Source organism: Amia ocellicauda, chromosome 5 (assembly GCF_036373705.1).
Source record: "Amia ocellicauda isolate fAmiCal2 chromosome 5, fAmiCal2.hap1, whole genome shotgun sequence".
Taxonomy (NCBI): domain Eukaryota; kingdom Metazoa; phylum Chordata; class Actinopteri; order Amiiformes; family Amiidae; genus Amia; species Amia ocellicauda.
The window spans coordinates 39,856,290-39,871,804 of NC_089854.1; the positions used below are offsets into that span (position 1 = coordinate 39,856,290).

The 15,515-nt window shown below is 37.5% G+C and overlaps 1 protein-coding gene and 1 long non-coding RNA gene across 2 annotated transcripts; both read right to left on the reverse strand.

The window, feature by feature from the left end:
* Positions 1-6,562: 6,562 nt before the first annotated feature.
* On the reverse strand, positions 6,563-7,897 carry LOC136749039 (uncharacterized). Its single transcript, XM_066702978.1, has 3 exons — positions 7,764-7,897; positions 7,115-7,320; positions 6,563-6,766 (listed from the first exon to the last, which is right to left on the reverse strand). The coding sequence occupies exons 1-3, from the start codon at positions 7,882-7,884 to the stop codon at positions 6,563-6,565; spliced, it is 531 nt and encodes a 176-aa protein (XP_066559075.1). The 5' UTR covers positions 7,885-7,897.
* A 4,559-nt stretch (positions 7,898-12,456) lies between these two features.
* LOC136750258 (uncharacterized) lies at positions 12,457-14,262 on the reverse strand. The gene is made up of 3 exons (XR_010816845.1): positions 14,192-14,262; positions 13,273-13,460; positions 12,457-12,582 (listed from the first exon to the last, which is right to left on the reverse strand). It is a non-coding gene; the product is annotated as an uncharacterized LOC136750258 (long non-coding RNA).
* Between the last annotated feature and the right edge of the window lie 1,253 nt (positions 14,263-15,515).

The window sequence follows — 15,515 nt, forward strand, 5'->3', positions numbered from 1 at the left end:
GTAAAACAAGGTGTTAAATCTATATAATTTTGCTTAATGGTTTGTTAGGAGGTAATTTTTCAGTTTCCAGTTTTCACTGTGATGCATAATTATACTCAAAACAGAAGGATTTCTGATAATTATTTGGTAATTTCACAGATATAGACCACTATTCAATTTAAGCAGAGAAGACTATAAGTCCGTTAAAACAATGCTGTGGTGGGTGCCAGACTTGGGCTTGGATTAAGTCAAAACTTTGACCCACTTGCTAATAGAAAACTACAAAACTGTACCCATTGCCTTATTTCTTCTACTCGTAAATACACATGTTTGTATATTGCTATTAGCGGGAAGGTGAGTGTTTTGATTTAATCTGGCCCTTATTCTGTAAAAACAACTGCACTTTACTTACAGTCTTCATTCTTACAGACACGGTACTTTCGAACAATGGAATGAAACCCAACATGGAAATGAAAACAGACTATTGCCTCAACTACTAGCCAGCGTGTGAGTATATATAAAATTACAAAATTAAATGTAAACATTACAAAAGTGCAGCAGTATTATGAATACAAATTACAATTTTAGAATTTCAATTCACATATATTTTTTCCAAAAAGTTTTTTTCTGTTCAAGTTCAACTACTGTTACGAATACTGTCTTAGCGGAATCACATATACAATTGTTTCCATATCATTACACTGTATCCATGTTTGCTTCAGGAAACTGCCCAAAAGGTGTAGTGTGTCAGGAAACAGAATAAAATAGGACATCTACAATTGGTAGAGATCATCAGGACATTTCCTTTTATTGTTATGGTATTATTTTTCCTAATGATATAATGCCATGAGTGTACAATCTACAATGTAATGGTGTCCTTCGTTCATCATATTAAGAGAACATATTAATTTGTATTGATTCTAACAACAGAAAAAACATATGATCCACTAAAAACACAGATTTTACCAAACCTTGTTACTTAATTAACTAATTCAATGTTCTGTTTTCATACCTACTAAAATGAGTCAAATCAGCCACTTCAACAAATTGATATACTATAGAGTGCAGGTGTTCACTCAAAAGTATGAATATGTGGTATGGTCAGCATCTCCAATTTAAATAGACCAGTCCAAATGTTATTCTTTCATGAAATGCTAACATAAATCAACAAAATACAGATCATTATTTACAATGTTTGTGGCAATTCATTTGAATGAATTAAAATATCGCATTTCTTTTTTTTTCAAATAAATAAGTAGCCAACGTACCTGCATACTTTCAACCTGTGCCTTGAATATCCTTGGTGAAAAACTGCAGCAGGGAGACCAAACTGCAGGTAGCAGTGTTTCTGACCCATTCGGGATTGGAAAGAGAAGATGAGAGAGCGAGAGAGCGAGAGACCGGCATACAGTGAGCTGCACAACTGTCAGGGCTGTCTAGGCTTTATCCCAGAGAGCCATGTCTTCTGGTTTTCTTACATCCCCACTGTTAACTACTTAACTGATCCCAATATTGGTCTTAATTAGCCCAAATTACCAAGCATTTAATGTATTCAATGACTGATGATCAGGGAATCCCATCTCTTGAGCATTGGGCTCCTGCAGGTTTCTTAAACTACCTTTCAATTAGCAACTGATAAAGACCTGTAAACCATAGGTGATTGGACTTATTTTCCAAATTACGACTTAAGTTAAAACCAAAATACCCTGATTTAGAGACACTGGACATGTAACTACCCAATTCAACCAATTACCAGTTAAACAGATACAATTGTAACCTTTATTCCTAGTTTTGACACTGTTAGAGATTTAAAGAGAGCTGGAATACCTGCTGACCCTTCAGACACAGGATTCAGGACCCCTGCTCTAGAGATTAATTAATTGTCCTATTAATTAGTATTATTACCATATTGTTTTAATGGTAAGGTTAGAACACTAACTTTAGCATCCACCTTCAAAGTGCTGCAATGATGTTTTTATCAAAAGGGGGTTCAAGAAGTAACTGTGGGTCCATGAGACACCAAGCTTACAGTTTGTATTATGAAACCACAACGCTGTGCACTTTGTACGACACTCAGTGGCATAGATGAAAATTAATATTGTTAACCCATGCAGGGATGGCACAAACTAAGCAATCCCATTTTAATTAAAGTGATACACAAGAGATCACACGGTATATATGGGTTTAATAGAAACACTACAGAAAAAAAACTATGATTTATGTGTTTTTTGGGCCCACTTGTGGTCTAGGTCCAGGTTCACTGCACCTCTTGAAACCCCCCAGTTGCGCCCCTGTATCAAAGTATTATAGTCTTTATTAACATATTATTGGGCTAGCTGTGATTAATAAATAAAACAGACTGTTGTTCTACCTGTAAAAATTAGTTCAACTGCTTAGAATGCCCCCCCCCAAGAAAATAAAAAACTAAAAATGCTACAATATATTAGAATCTGTATTAATGTAACAATATATATATATATATATATATATATATATATGAGTCAGCAAAGATGCATTCTTAAAAATTATTACTTTTAAGGGGAACATAATCCTCAAAGCATTCTCTTGTATTTTGCAAATCTTTATAATGAGGTATCCACCTGTATACTACATCCACCACATATAGACAGGGCTACGTTATTATGCTGAGAAGCTTCTCAATAAACAGTCTGTATTCCATTTAGCCCTCTGTCACAATCAAAATTATAATATTTATGATTTATCAATGAATCATCTAGTAATGGGGTCAGCAACGAGGTCAAAGTTCGGTTGATTTGAACTCACAGCAACTGTCATTATCAAAAGTTTAAACTGCACAGCGACACGGCAAAGACGATCACTGGACACTTTGCTCCCGTAACCGGTATTAACTGTCACAATGTACCACATACAAAAAGGACAATGGGTTATATTTCTTGGTGGCTGTTCTTGTTTATAAAAAATGTATATTAAATATTGTATAATAAAGATATTAAATCTTCACCAGTTGAGTAATCAACTAATTATATATTCCTATTTTCTTTTTAAATTGTCTGGTGCACGTTTACTGTCCTCTAATAATTTACTACTACATTAACTAACAAATTTCCCTGATTATGGGGGGAAAACAGCTGAGGGTGAAAACAGTCATAGAACAGGACAAAACACAGCCCTATGGGTTCATTTCACACTTTAATAATTTTAAATATGTTTTATTATTTTAGATTAATCTTGTATCACAAGATTATTAATTCATAGACAGTGAGTCACACAATATAATGAGTGATATGGGAGAACTACCCAATCATTGACCTTTTCCGAATTCATGTCAAGCTCCAAGGCCAAAATCAAAAATCAAAATACAACCAAGCAAAAACCAAACCAAACTTTTCTGTGCTTGATCATATTGGCCTATCTTTTTATTTTCTATTAAATCAGTAAGTACGTTAACTGTAGTGATTTCTGGGTTAATATTAAATGTAAATCTTTAAAGTCAAACAATGAAACCAAGGAGAAATAAATAATTTGTCTTCTGACCACACATGCAAATCTCAATAGTTTTTCATATCATGAAATGATCATGAAATGAAATATGCATACAAAGTTTTGCTATAAATAATCCTGTGTAAACATGTGTAACAAGGGTATTGTTTAGTTCTATATTTTACTTTCCCTGACTGCCTTGATCTGTTATTGATCTCCCTGGCTGCATAATTGACAGCATGTCTTGTTTTGCATACAAGATTGCAGATGATCACACACACACACACACACACACACACACACACACACACAGAAACTGTCTGCTGCATTAAAGGAGAGCAACTATTACATGAGACTGTTACATATTTCAGAGAAAGTCGGGTTGGTGAGTTACGTGGTTTAGCACCAATCAGTGGATATTAGTTTTACATTTCTCCTACCGCAGGCGCTCTTTGGTTTTAGTTTTGTCTGAATTGTATTGTTTTATCACATTTCATTTTTGGTTTGGTTGTAAATTTAATCACTTGATATTTTAGATTTATTTCACTTTATTTAAATTGTTTATTTATCCCCTGTGGCTTGCTGGTTTGAACTTGCCATGTCAGACTCTTGCATTCGTAAATTTGTTATTCCAAGGTAGACTGTTTTATTGGAGAACTCTAAGGACAATATTTTAACCCTGTGTGTAATAAATGCATTATAATCATGGTCTCATTGTCTTGCATACCAATCCCTACAGTTGCCGTTGGTCCACCCAGTTGAGATCTGTGCGGGAGATCATTAGAGGTCCCTCACCTGTCTGAGGGTGGCATAGTCATTTATATTAATTACAATCATATTAATCTAACAGAAGTAGCATGCCACACATGTAAACCTTTGAAAAGATATAACCACATTATTGTACATTAAATCTGTCTGTATGTGTATAAAACATGTAATCAATGAATCCCAAAGATGAGAAAATAATTATTTGACATCACACTCAGAATATCTAGTAAAGAGATATTTTCTAGAGTGTACATGTAATCTGTTTTTGCTTCATAGTCTCTCTGTGAATTGCAACACAGCTCAATAGAACTGGCATGACTTAAATTACACTGATTTCAGGGCAAGGAAATGGAGAGGGGTTATCTGCAAGGCCTGTATTGTTACAGAATGCATTGTGGCTTTGACTATTAGGCTGTCACAATTTAAAGATCCCCAAAAATGTATTTATCATGAGTTCATATTGAAAATATGTCCCGGGTTACCCTTGTTAAAGTTTGTCACAGTATACCATTGTACAACTGCAGTAAAGTCCAGAAAATCAAATCATGCTAAACCATGGAGAAATACAGTAAGCCATGATATAACTCATGGAAAACTAGAGCAGAGGAAAGGAAATGCATTGTATAACAATGGTAAAAGCATGGTATATCTGCCCCAAGTCATTGTGAAAATGGACTTTGGCAAACCTTCAGCTGGGTAGGTTACACTGTTTACTATAACAGAAAAAATACAATTTCTTCTACTTTGCTAAACTGACAATGGTTCGGGTCTTTCATTCTGTGAGTTGGGACTGCCCTCATGGTCTAATTTAGTGTGTATCACTGGCTCCAGCAGCTCCTTAAATCCTGCTGTATTCCTGTAGAGAAATGTACACTGTTAGAGACATCCATTTCATGCCTGATCTAATTCACCACAATGTTTTATTTTATTACATTTTATAATTGAATTAATTTATATAAGACCTGAGATGGTGTAAACTTTGGATTGCCATCCCATACAAAGCAGTGATGGACTATAACCCAAAGACTCTCATCCATACTTCATACAGTTCATACAGCCTTCCACAGTATTGTGTTACCTGTCTCTTTTTAACTGCATGATGTCTGTTCGCTCTCGTCGCACTTGTTCCAGCGTCTCTCTCACTAGCAACTTTTGGCGGATTTTATCCTCCTAAATAATATAAATTAAATTAGCGGACAACATATGTACTGTGGTGCAGTGCTAGGTTGGGCACGCCATAACCTCCCTGGAAGGCCCTACATCTCCCTGAAACCCTGGGAGATGAATCATCATTTCGGAGCACCTGACTTGTTGAGATCCCCATAATTTAATAAAATAATCTCCATTAGACCATATTTCCTTGCCTTGTGTGTCTCTTTTCTTAAGACCCCGCCAATGTATGGAACACAGCACTGTGCTCCCCCCCCCCCACACTCACACACATAGTGCCACAGTAAATATACACATCCACACAAGTTATCCAGCTGTTCTCATACTATGCTAACCAAATTCAAGAGAAGTAATTGCCTTCTTCAGGTTTTCGGTGAGGTGCCTGAGCCCATCGCCCTGCTTTTTTCCCAGCAGATCTTCATCAGATTTACGATTCTGTATGATGGACAAGCGTTCCTGGATCTGGGCGAAGAGAGGGTGGGATCAGTGGAACTCCAGAGAATATTATTATATTTTGAATGCATGAAGCAGTTATTCCAAACAGATTGAGGACATACTATGGCGTTTTGATTGGTCTCTATTGCATGGAGGATTGCAAGAGGTGACACATACCCTTAGCATCTGCCTTTCCTTATCTCTCTGATATTTGCTTTCAGCTCTTCTTTGTAAGTGCACCAGACTCCTCATGGTTTCCTCTCTCTGCATCTCAGAAATGTGGACAACAGTCATGTCTCGCTGGAAACATGTGGACTCCAGAATCTAGAATCAAGTTAAGAATCAACAAAAACTAAATAAAATATACAGTTAGTCTTTTATAAAACTACAGTATAATAGGCCTATAAAAAGTAAGTGTTCAGTGTAATCGTCTGCAGTATGTATGTACTTTTTCAAATAAAAGAACTCTGCTCTTGATGAGATTCAACAAACCACAGATGTTTCACCACATGCCTCTAAAATGCATCAATTGACTATTGGTTTAGTTCATTTACATTAATCTAATCTCCTTGAACAATTCCTGGACATAATTTGTGATACATTTATTTAAAAGATTAAAAAGATCTAAATAGAGATTAGTACAAACAAATCACAAACTCATTTGAAACTTTTTAAATGATGGTGCATTTCCAATATGCTTTAACCACATCAGTAAGTATCTGCAGTTATATTAATAGTAATGTTAGTATTATTTCATTATTACTTGGCCATCGGGGAGTCCTTCTTCAATTGACTGCCTCCGGTATTCTTCAGCTGGAGGAATGCTTTCAGCAAAGACCGAATCTCCAGCAGCCGCAGGGCTCATCTCATTTGGCTGCTCGGCAGAGGCTAGTTGATTATCCAACTCCTTGGGAAACTCTCCATCATTTTCCATATGCGTTTCACAAGGTGACTGTGAAGGCAAGCAGCACCTCAGTGATGATGAGAACTCAAGAACTTGAAATATGAATGCCAAGGGACAGACAATTCAGGAAAAGGTGTCATTTGACCAGTAGATGGGTCTTAGAAATTCCGAGCCAAAGTTTTGATATGGTGACAAGGGACACTACTGCAGAGGAAGCTACTGTCTCAGTCACATTTTGGACATTAGAGATCCCATGGCACTTTTCATTCTCAAATTCAGCCACCTGGAGAGCTTTGAAGTCACTTTTATAAAAGAACGGTTTGGTCTACAACTTTGCCATGTATGAAAGACTTTTTGAATAATTTCATACAAAACAACTATTTAATTAATTGTTACCTCAGTGTCTCTCGATTCTTCTGTTTGTTTGCTCCAAGCCACTGCAATTAGAGATCCTTGCTTTTCAAAGTTTGTCCTCTCTTCAGTCTTTGCTTCTCTGCCTGTAACATCAATGTCATCCAGTCCAAATTGCCCTGGAGTCACATTTGCGGCACATAATACTTCTAAATAGGGCGTTTCTTCAGTGCTGAATCTATTATCACAAGCTATGGAGAAATGTGTAATATGTCAATTAATCCTGATTGTGTAAAACTTCCACTACTACTAAAGACAAATTCCCAAGTCAATATGACAATAAAGTGTGTGTTAGGATAGGTTAGAGTTGTCTTCTCTTTACACTGTTATCTATTAACATTTGTATGAATGTGGCCATTGTGTTGGTGTAATATCGATTTATTGATATATTAGAATTAAAAAATAATAATAATAATAATTTCTGCACATATGAATTCAAATTTTTGTCCACAACATAAAACCACAAGCAATAAAAAAAATGTCCTACTACTATTACTACTACTTCTACTACTACCCTGTTCATCCTCTATAATCTATTGCTCTTGTTTTTTGTTTGGGAACGAGAGCTTTATTGTCCTATCCAATGACCAGTCAGGCTTGACTACACCTCTTCTGCAGTCAGCATGACATTTACCTGAATAGAGATCCCTACTGTCCTGGTTAGCAGTGACTGTCTCAGTCTCCTGGGTCTTCATTGGTTCACTTGTGACATTTTGACATGACTCGGAAATTGATCCTTCGCCTCTCTCTGGCATATCCCTCTTTTCACAGATCTGTTTTTAGAAAACACATAATTAACAGATCAAAGAGTGAGCACAGTCAACAAAGCCCCAGCTTGTTGGCTCCTATTATACATCTCTCTATGCAGCATTTGAAAACCTCAACATTGAACTCAACTCAATTCAAAATGAACTTGCAGTGGGATTAATATGACATTCATGGAGGATTAATAATGTGTATGTGTAATATACTGATATTCTGAGAGTCCAATTCCATAGCCTGTGGTTGTCAATGTCAGTTAGAATCCCTCCTAAGATTTTAACAATAAATATATAAAGTAATAATTCCCTTCACAGAAGAATCTGCTTCATCCTTCTTGTCCATTGTGGAGGCGTTTTGTAGATGTGAAGGAGGAAGCACCAGCCGAAGCAGATTGGCCAGTTGTTGATGTCGCAAAACAGTTTCACATTGTTCTCCAACAGAGATGAGATGTTCCTCATTCTATGAGGAACAAATAATATGATTGAAACACTGAGAGGTCCTCTCTCAATTTCACTTTGCCATACCTTCGGAAATTTGTATGCATCATAGTTCTTATACCGACTTACCATATTGACCAGTGATTCCAGGATACCCCTGATCTCTCTCTGTTGTTGCTCCACTAGATCAGTCAGTAAGCACACAGCACAGTCTCCCCATGATACATGTTGAACTGTACTTTCAAGAGACGTCCTGATATGCCGCAGTTTAACTGCACACAGCTTTCTTAAGACAAATGCAGAGTCCAGGTGACTTTCTAAAGGAAATCAACAGTAAAACCATTAGATTCAGGAAACAATTACACACACACACACACACACACACACACACACACACACACACACACACACACACACACACACACACACACACCATATTCAATATTTTCAATGAATTTTCATAGAAACATAAGATGGTTTATAATCTCATAACAATTTATATACATGGGAGTGTTACTGTTGATTGACTTAGACTAACCTGTCCAAAATTCTGACTTTTCATCGTCTGTTGACTTGCAAGTCAGCAGTTCCTCTGGAGTAAAGCTGTGCAATAGCTTTATCAAATATTCCCTCTCCCATTCTTGTCTCACTAAAAGTGACTCCAGAACTTGGTACTTATGGAAAAGGAATATAGGAAAGAAAGAAGGGTGTTAAAAAGATTATCAAGTGAAGAAACTGACAGATTAAATACAAAACATTCACACTTCTTATAACGTTCCTTACAAATATTCTTCTTTAATAAAAATCATAATAATCACAATTACAAATTTGTACGTGATGTTTGATCTAGGTGAACTCTCCTTAGGCAAACACCACCCTATACCCCTCACCAGTCCTAAGCACCATACTATTCTTAATATTATTTGTTTCACCTGCAGTGAGAGTTTAGAGTACTCCCTAAGATTTCGGTCCAGGTTGGATTGGCCACCTTCTGCCAGCCAGAATCTTGCCATTTCCTTACAATGCTGAGATTCAACTTCAGGCCTTCAAAGAAAAAAGACAAGTTTCTTTCTTATTTTGATAGTTTTGCTTACTGACATCTAAAGCTATAGTACAAATAAGGTAGGCAACGGTGGACTCCAATTTTAAGTATTGCTCACCATTTTTCCCAGGATTGGTATGAGGCTAAAATGGCTCCTTGAGAAGACCTCTCTCTCTTTGCCAGCATTACAGTGGCTTTCAGATAGAGGTGCAACAACATGCAGGCTGATGTATCCTGGCTGCAAAAGCACACACACACAGAAATAAACCAAATAATAATCATCTTGAAGGTTGAATGCAAAAGCACAGTAATAATATTTAGTGTCTCTTCCGCTGACTGCATATAAACAACCATATGACTCTCCCTCATTATAAGTGTGCATGTCATGGCTGCATGGTATAACCTCTGTGTAGGTGGGCAATATAAAATAAGTCTGAATACCAGAACATCTAGATTATATTCAGGAATGAGGCAGTTCTCTATTTCATAATCGTTATAACATATTAATGTAGAATGGCTTGGCCTAAAAAATATATACATATATATGAACAGATTATAGTTTTGGCCATCACAGTTGGTTCAGAAGTCACTTTTGGCTAAACAAAATATATACTTTTTAAATGAAATTCACAAATCTTTGACACAGATAATTTATTACGTTCAATAGGCTTTTGTTCATTCCTGTGGAATATAATTTCACCACAAGAGGGTGCTGTACCCCTGCATTTAAGGTGAACAGTGAAAACCCATTGTATACACCTGCTAGGCACAAAACCTCTCCCTTGTTACAATGGGATTCACTATTGCTATTACTATTAATGGGTTTAACTGTCACTTCCTTTTCTCCAGTAGCGTGAGTTTCTTTCGCAGTTCTTTCTTCTCCACTTGGTAGTTTGAATGCAGCTGCTTAAGAGTGAGGACTGCGGTCCACTCCAGGGTGCCGGAGGAATCCACGTGTTCAGGACATCCCCATAGCTGGACCCGGTCTGTGCTCCTGGAAATGAAGGACAGGAGAGGAAGAGGAATATTTGAGACGACCCGTAACCCAGGTCATGGTTCTCTTGAAAGAGAAGACTGTAATGCAGGTGTACACACATAAATTACATTGGGGGAAAAGCATAAATTACATTGGCAAAAAAGAGAGAGTATTTACTATACTGTACGTTCACAGTGTCACACAGCTGACATGATGTGGAAGTGCAATCTTTCCGGTCACACTCCTCTTGTTACGTCTTTGGTCTCAAAAGTGCCCAAAATATTCTGGTCCCAAACACACTGATACAGTGGAGGAAAAAAGTATTTGATCCCCTGCTGATTTTGTACGTTTGCCCACTGACAAAGAAATGATCAGTCTATAATTTTAATGGTAGGTGTATTTTAACAGTGAGAGACAGAATAACAACAAATAAATCCAGAAAAACGCATTTCAAAATAGTTATAACTTGATTTGCATGTTAATGAGGGAAATAAGTATTTGACCCCTTCGACTTAGTACTTGGTGGCAAAACCCTTGTTGGCAAATCACAGAGGTCAGACGTTTCTTGTAGTTGGCCACCAGGTTTGCACACATCTCAGGAGGGATTTTGTCCCACTCCTCTATGCAGATCCTCTCCAAGTCATTAAGGTTTCGAGGCTGACGTTTGGCAACTCGAACCTTCAGCTCCCTCCACAGATTTTCTATGGGATTAAGGTCTGGAGACTGGCTAGGCCACTCCAGGACCTTAATGTGCTTCTTCTTGAGCCACTCCTTTGTTGCCTTGGCTGTGTGTTTTGGGTCATTGTCATGCTGGAATACCCATCCACGACCCATTTTCAATGCCCTGGCTGAGGGAAGGAGGTTCTCACCCAAGATTTGATGGTACATGGCCCCGTCCATCGTCCCTTTGATGCGGTGCAGTTGTCCTGTCCCCTTAGCAGAAAAACACCCCCAACGCATAATGTTTCCACCTCCATGTTTGACGGTGGGGATGGTGTTCGTGGGGTCATTCCTCCTCCTCCAAACACGGCGAGTTGAGTTGATGCCAAAGAGCTCGATTTTGGTCTCATCTGACCACAACACTTTCACCCAGTTCTCCTCTGAATCATTCAGATGTTCATTGGCAAACTTCAGACGGGCCTGTACATGTGCTTTCTTGAGCAGTGGGACCTTGCGGGCGCTGCAGGATTTCAGTCCTTCATGGCGTAGTGTGTTACCAATTGTTTTCTTGGTGACTATGGTCCCAGCTGCCTTGAGATCATTAACAAGATCCTCCCATGTAGTTCTGGGCTGATTCCTCACCGTTCTCATGATCATTGAAACTCCACGAGGTGAGATCTTGCATGGAGCCCCAGACCGAGGGAGACTGACAGTTATTTTGTGTTTCTTCCATTTGCGAATAATCGCACCAACTGTTGTCACCTTCTCACCAAGCTGCTTGGCGATGGTCTTGTAGCCCATTCCAGCCTTGTGTAGGTCTACAATCTTGTCCCTGACATCCTTGGACAGCTCTTTGGTCTTGGCCATGGTGGAGAGTTTGGAATCTGATTGATTGATTGCTTCTGTGGACAGGTGTCTTTTATACAGGTAACGAGCTGAGATTAGGAGCACTCCCTTTAAGAGAGTGCCCCTAATCTCAGCTCGTTACCTGTATAAAAGACACCTGGGAGCCAGAAATCTTGCTGATTGATAGGGGATCAAATACTTATTTCCCTCATTAACATGCAAATCAATTTATAACTATTTTGAAATGCGTTTTTCTGGATTTGTTTGTTGTTATTCTGTCTCTCACTGTTAAAATACACCTACCATTAAAATTATAGACTGATCATTTCTGTCAGTGGGCAAACGTACAAAATCAGCAGGGGATCAAATACTTTTTTCCCTCACTGTACATATTCCTAGACCTGTGACACAACAGTCTTTTATAGGCTTCGGAAACAGCACACAAAAGAAAACTGAAAGGGACACTAAGTTGAGCTAAGTGAAAACATTGCTGCTTTAAAAGGCACAGAAGTGCATCGTTGAAACTCAGAGGAGAAAAGCACACCGTCAAAGAAAACATTGTACATCAAATGTCCATTAGAACACTGTTACCTGTACAGTTTAAAGGCCCCTGGAAGCCTGGAAAGACAGATGCTGTCTCTGTTATTGAGGGCCTGTTCTGCTAAAACGTGCAGCTCCTCCACTTTCTCTTCCTTCTGCCAGGTCAACAAAGCTTCCCATGGGGCGCAGCCTCAGCAGTGGCACAAAGGAAGAAAACACTTTTGTTTTTATGAAAACACCACAAATATCGACATTGCAGATCAAATTGTGCCGTAGAGAAACAAAATTATAATCAAAACAGCTGGAATCCTAAAAATATCAACTTAAGTTGTTGCGCCTGTAGTTTTCATCGCATTGTTCACATCCTGAGGAGTTCATAAGTAGGCTAATCAGACCAATCAGACAAACCCTAATAGGGGCCAGTCACAAAACACAACGGAGGGGAAGTTATTTCCAAAAAGAACACACTTTACAACTTTGACACTGAGGATTAAAGTTAAAGGACAAAATACCATATATAATGGCATTGTACTGATTCATTTTGTACTGGTAAATGTGCATCACAAACTATCACTAACTAAGGAACATTTTCATACATCATATAAATTATGTCAGATCCCAGATATGCACAAAGGTACATTGATATAAAATACAAATGCCACATGAACTTCTACAGGGGATGAAGTTGAGGAATTATTTTTGTAAAATAATTGATAGCAATATTACGATCAATATCACTTAACAGAGCAGCCAAAGTGAGGAGCTTGCTTAGTATTCCCATGCATATAAGGAACAGAGATACAAATGGCAATAACATCCCATGGGGGTAAGGAATGGCACCAACAATAAAATCTAACTGTTGTTGTTTGTTTTGTCCTACCAAATTGCTCCTGCAGCATCTCGGTGTACACCTTGTGCTGCAGAATGGCAAATTTGTCATCCAGATCTCGAAGCAAATCTCTGCCTCTTAGACACTCTCCCTTTATTCTACTGTCCAAGTGTCGGCTTAAGTTCACAATTCCATTGTTGAGTATGAATATCACGTCTCTCAGCCCTCCTGAATGCAATCTGCCTCAAAAAAGAAAACCATTACGAATCCGATGAACATTATTCCTGCATGTGATTACACTATTGCTGTGTATGGATCACTGTGCAAAACTGAACCTGAAATAACAAAACTAGGTTTCAATTTGATATCATATGAGGCATGTACTTTAAAGTGAACTACGGGACCTGAAAAGCTCCATATGATGGAAGTTTTCTTGCTTGGTCAGTGATGCGTTAGAGGAGTCATGTGACTTCTTCATTTAGGTACTGGGAATCCTATTCTAATCTGTTTAAAGCTGGAAACCATAGCTGAGGTCATTCATTTGGGCATACATGTGCGGGCATGCAAATGCACCAATCAGACAACAGCACTTTTCAATTTAACATTAAACCTGAACACGGTCTAAAACACATTTTTTTCCAGGCATATAACAATATTTTTTTAAATGGCAATTAGTGTTACAGGTTTAAGAACATCAAATGTTTTTTTGATGCTATACCACTGTAATTACCTGAATATGAATAATATGCTTTTAGAGGTCATGCGAAATTGCTAATAAGTAAACTAGATGCTTTTATTTGCAGGAATAAATCATAGTATGTGATGAATATAATTAATTAAAGTAGACTTTAACACCAAACTTTACAATAGCAACAAAAAATAAAACAAATAGCAAGGAAAAGCTAAGGCTATTTTATACACAATGCAAATACTGTGATTTTTACAGTCCACTCCAATTTATTTTTCTAACCTGTCATTGAGCCTTTTTGTCTCTTTTTTCAGTCTCCATAAATACAAATCCTCCTTTACCCTTTGTGCTTGTGTTACATCACCCTGAGCGTAAAGAAATAGTCACATTTAGCAAGGATGTAACTAGGGTTATTCTTCCATTTGTCTTTTTTTAATTAAATGATACTGCTTGATGTGGGCTTTGCCATTTAAATGGTTTAAAAAGAAAATTAAAGGATTAAAGTGAGTGTTTTTTCAGCAGCATTTCTAAGTATTTAAGAAGAGTGACTAGTACAAAATAATTTCACTGCTCTGGTCAATATTTAGTGAGATGAATACTTTGGAATGAACTACATGTTTCCCTTTCCCGTAGCCCTCGTCTGTGACCCTACATCTTGACAGCACTTAGCTTTCACCGTCCAGGATGTAGGAAGTCTCTTACTGTACTTGTGTAAATTGTAAATTGGAATCTGTAAAATGTATTATTTTGAATTGCTATGTTTTAGCTAAGTTGAACTTGTAATGATTGATGCCTTGTACTTCTCTGTATTTTTGCACTTTGTTTGCACTTATGTTGTAAGTCGCCCTGGATAAGGGCATCTGCCAAGAAATAAAAATAATAAAATAATAATAATAATAATAATAATAATAATAATAATAATAATAATAATAATAATAATAATAATATGTAAAAACCTGTGTGGTGTTAATTTGCCTGAATTAGTGAATCCTCTCTACACTACTGAATGTCTAATTTAGTGAGAGACAGGCCCTTTCATTGGTAAAATGCCAGGCAGTGAGGTGGTTTGGATGGCATTCAACAATCGTATTATCGCTCTACTTATTCATCTTACTACATTCAAGGTCAAATACTAACTCAGATTCCTAATTGAAAGAAAAATTGTGTGCTGATCCTTTCCCTTCACAATAAAGAAATAATTACACAATCAGAACGGTCACAATCAGAATCAGAAATGTTGTAATCAGCTGAGGATAATAATAAACCACACAACAAGTTAAGTAAAACATACAATACAATATACTCCATGTTGGTAAGCTAGGGGGAGAGTTTCTACCTCAGGCTCCAGAAGATCTTCAACATGGCTGTTTATGGACAGCTGGCATTCTGTGTGTCTCCTCTCTGGGTATTGCAAAGGAAGCTTTGTGTTTTTTACATACAGCAGACTGAGTCTACCGGCATTCAAAAGCTGAAAATCCCAGTACAGCTGGATCAAAAGAGAACTAATTGAGGTTTATCGTGGAAAAACAGAGTTATTTTACAGAATGCAAACCTTCTCAGCATACAGTGTTTATTATTTGCTATGGGTAGGAGGGTGGAATTTGTA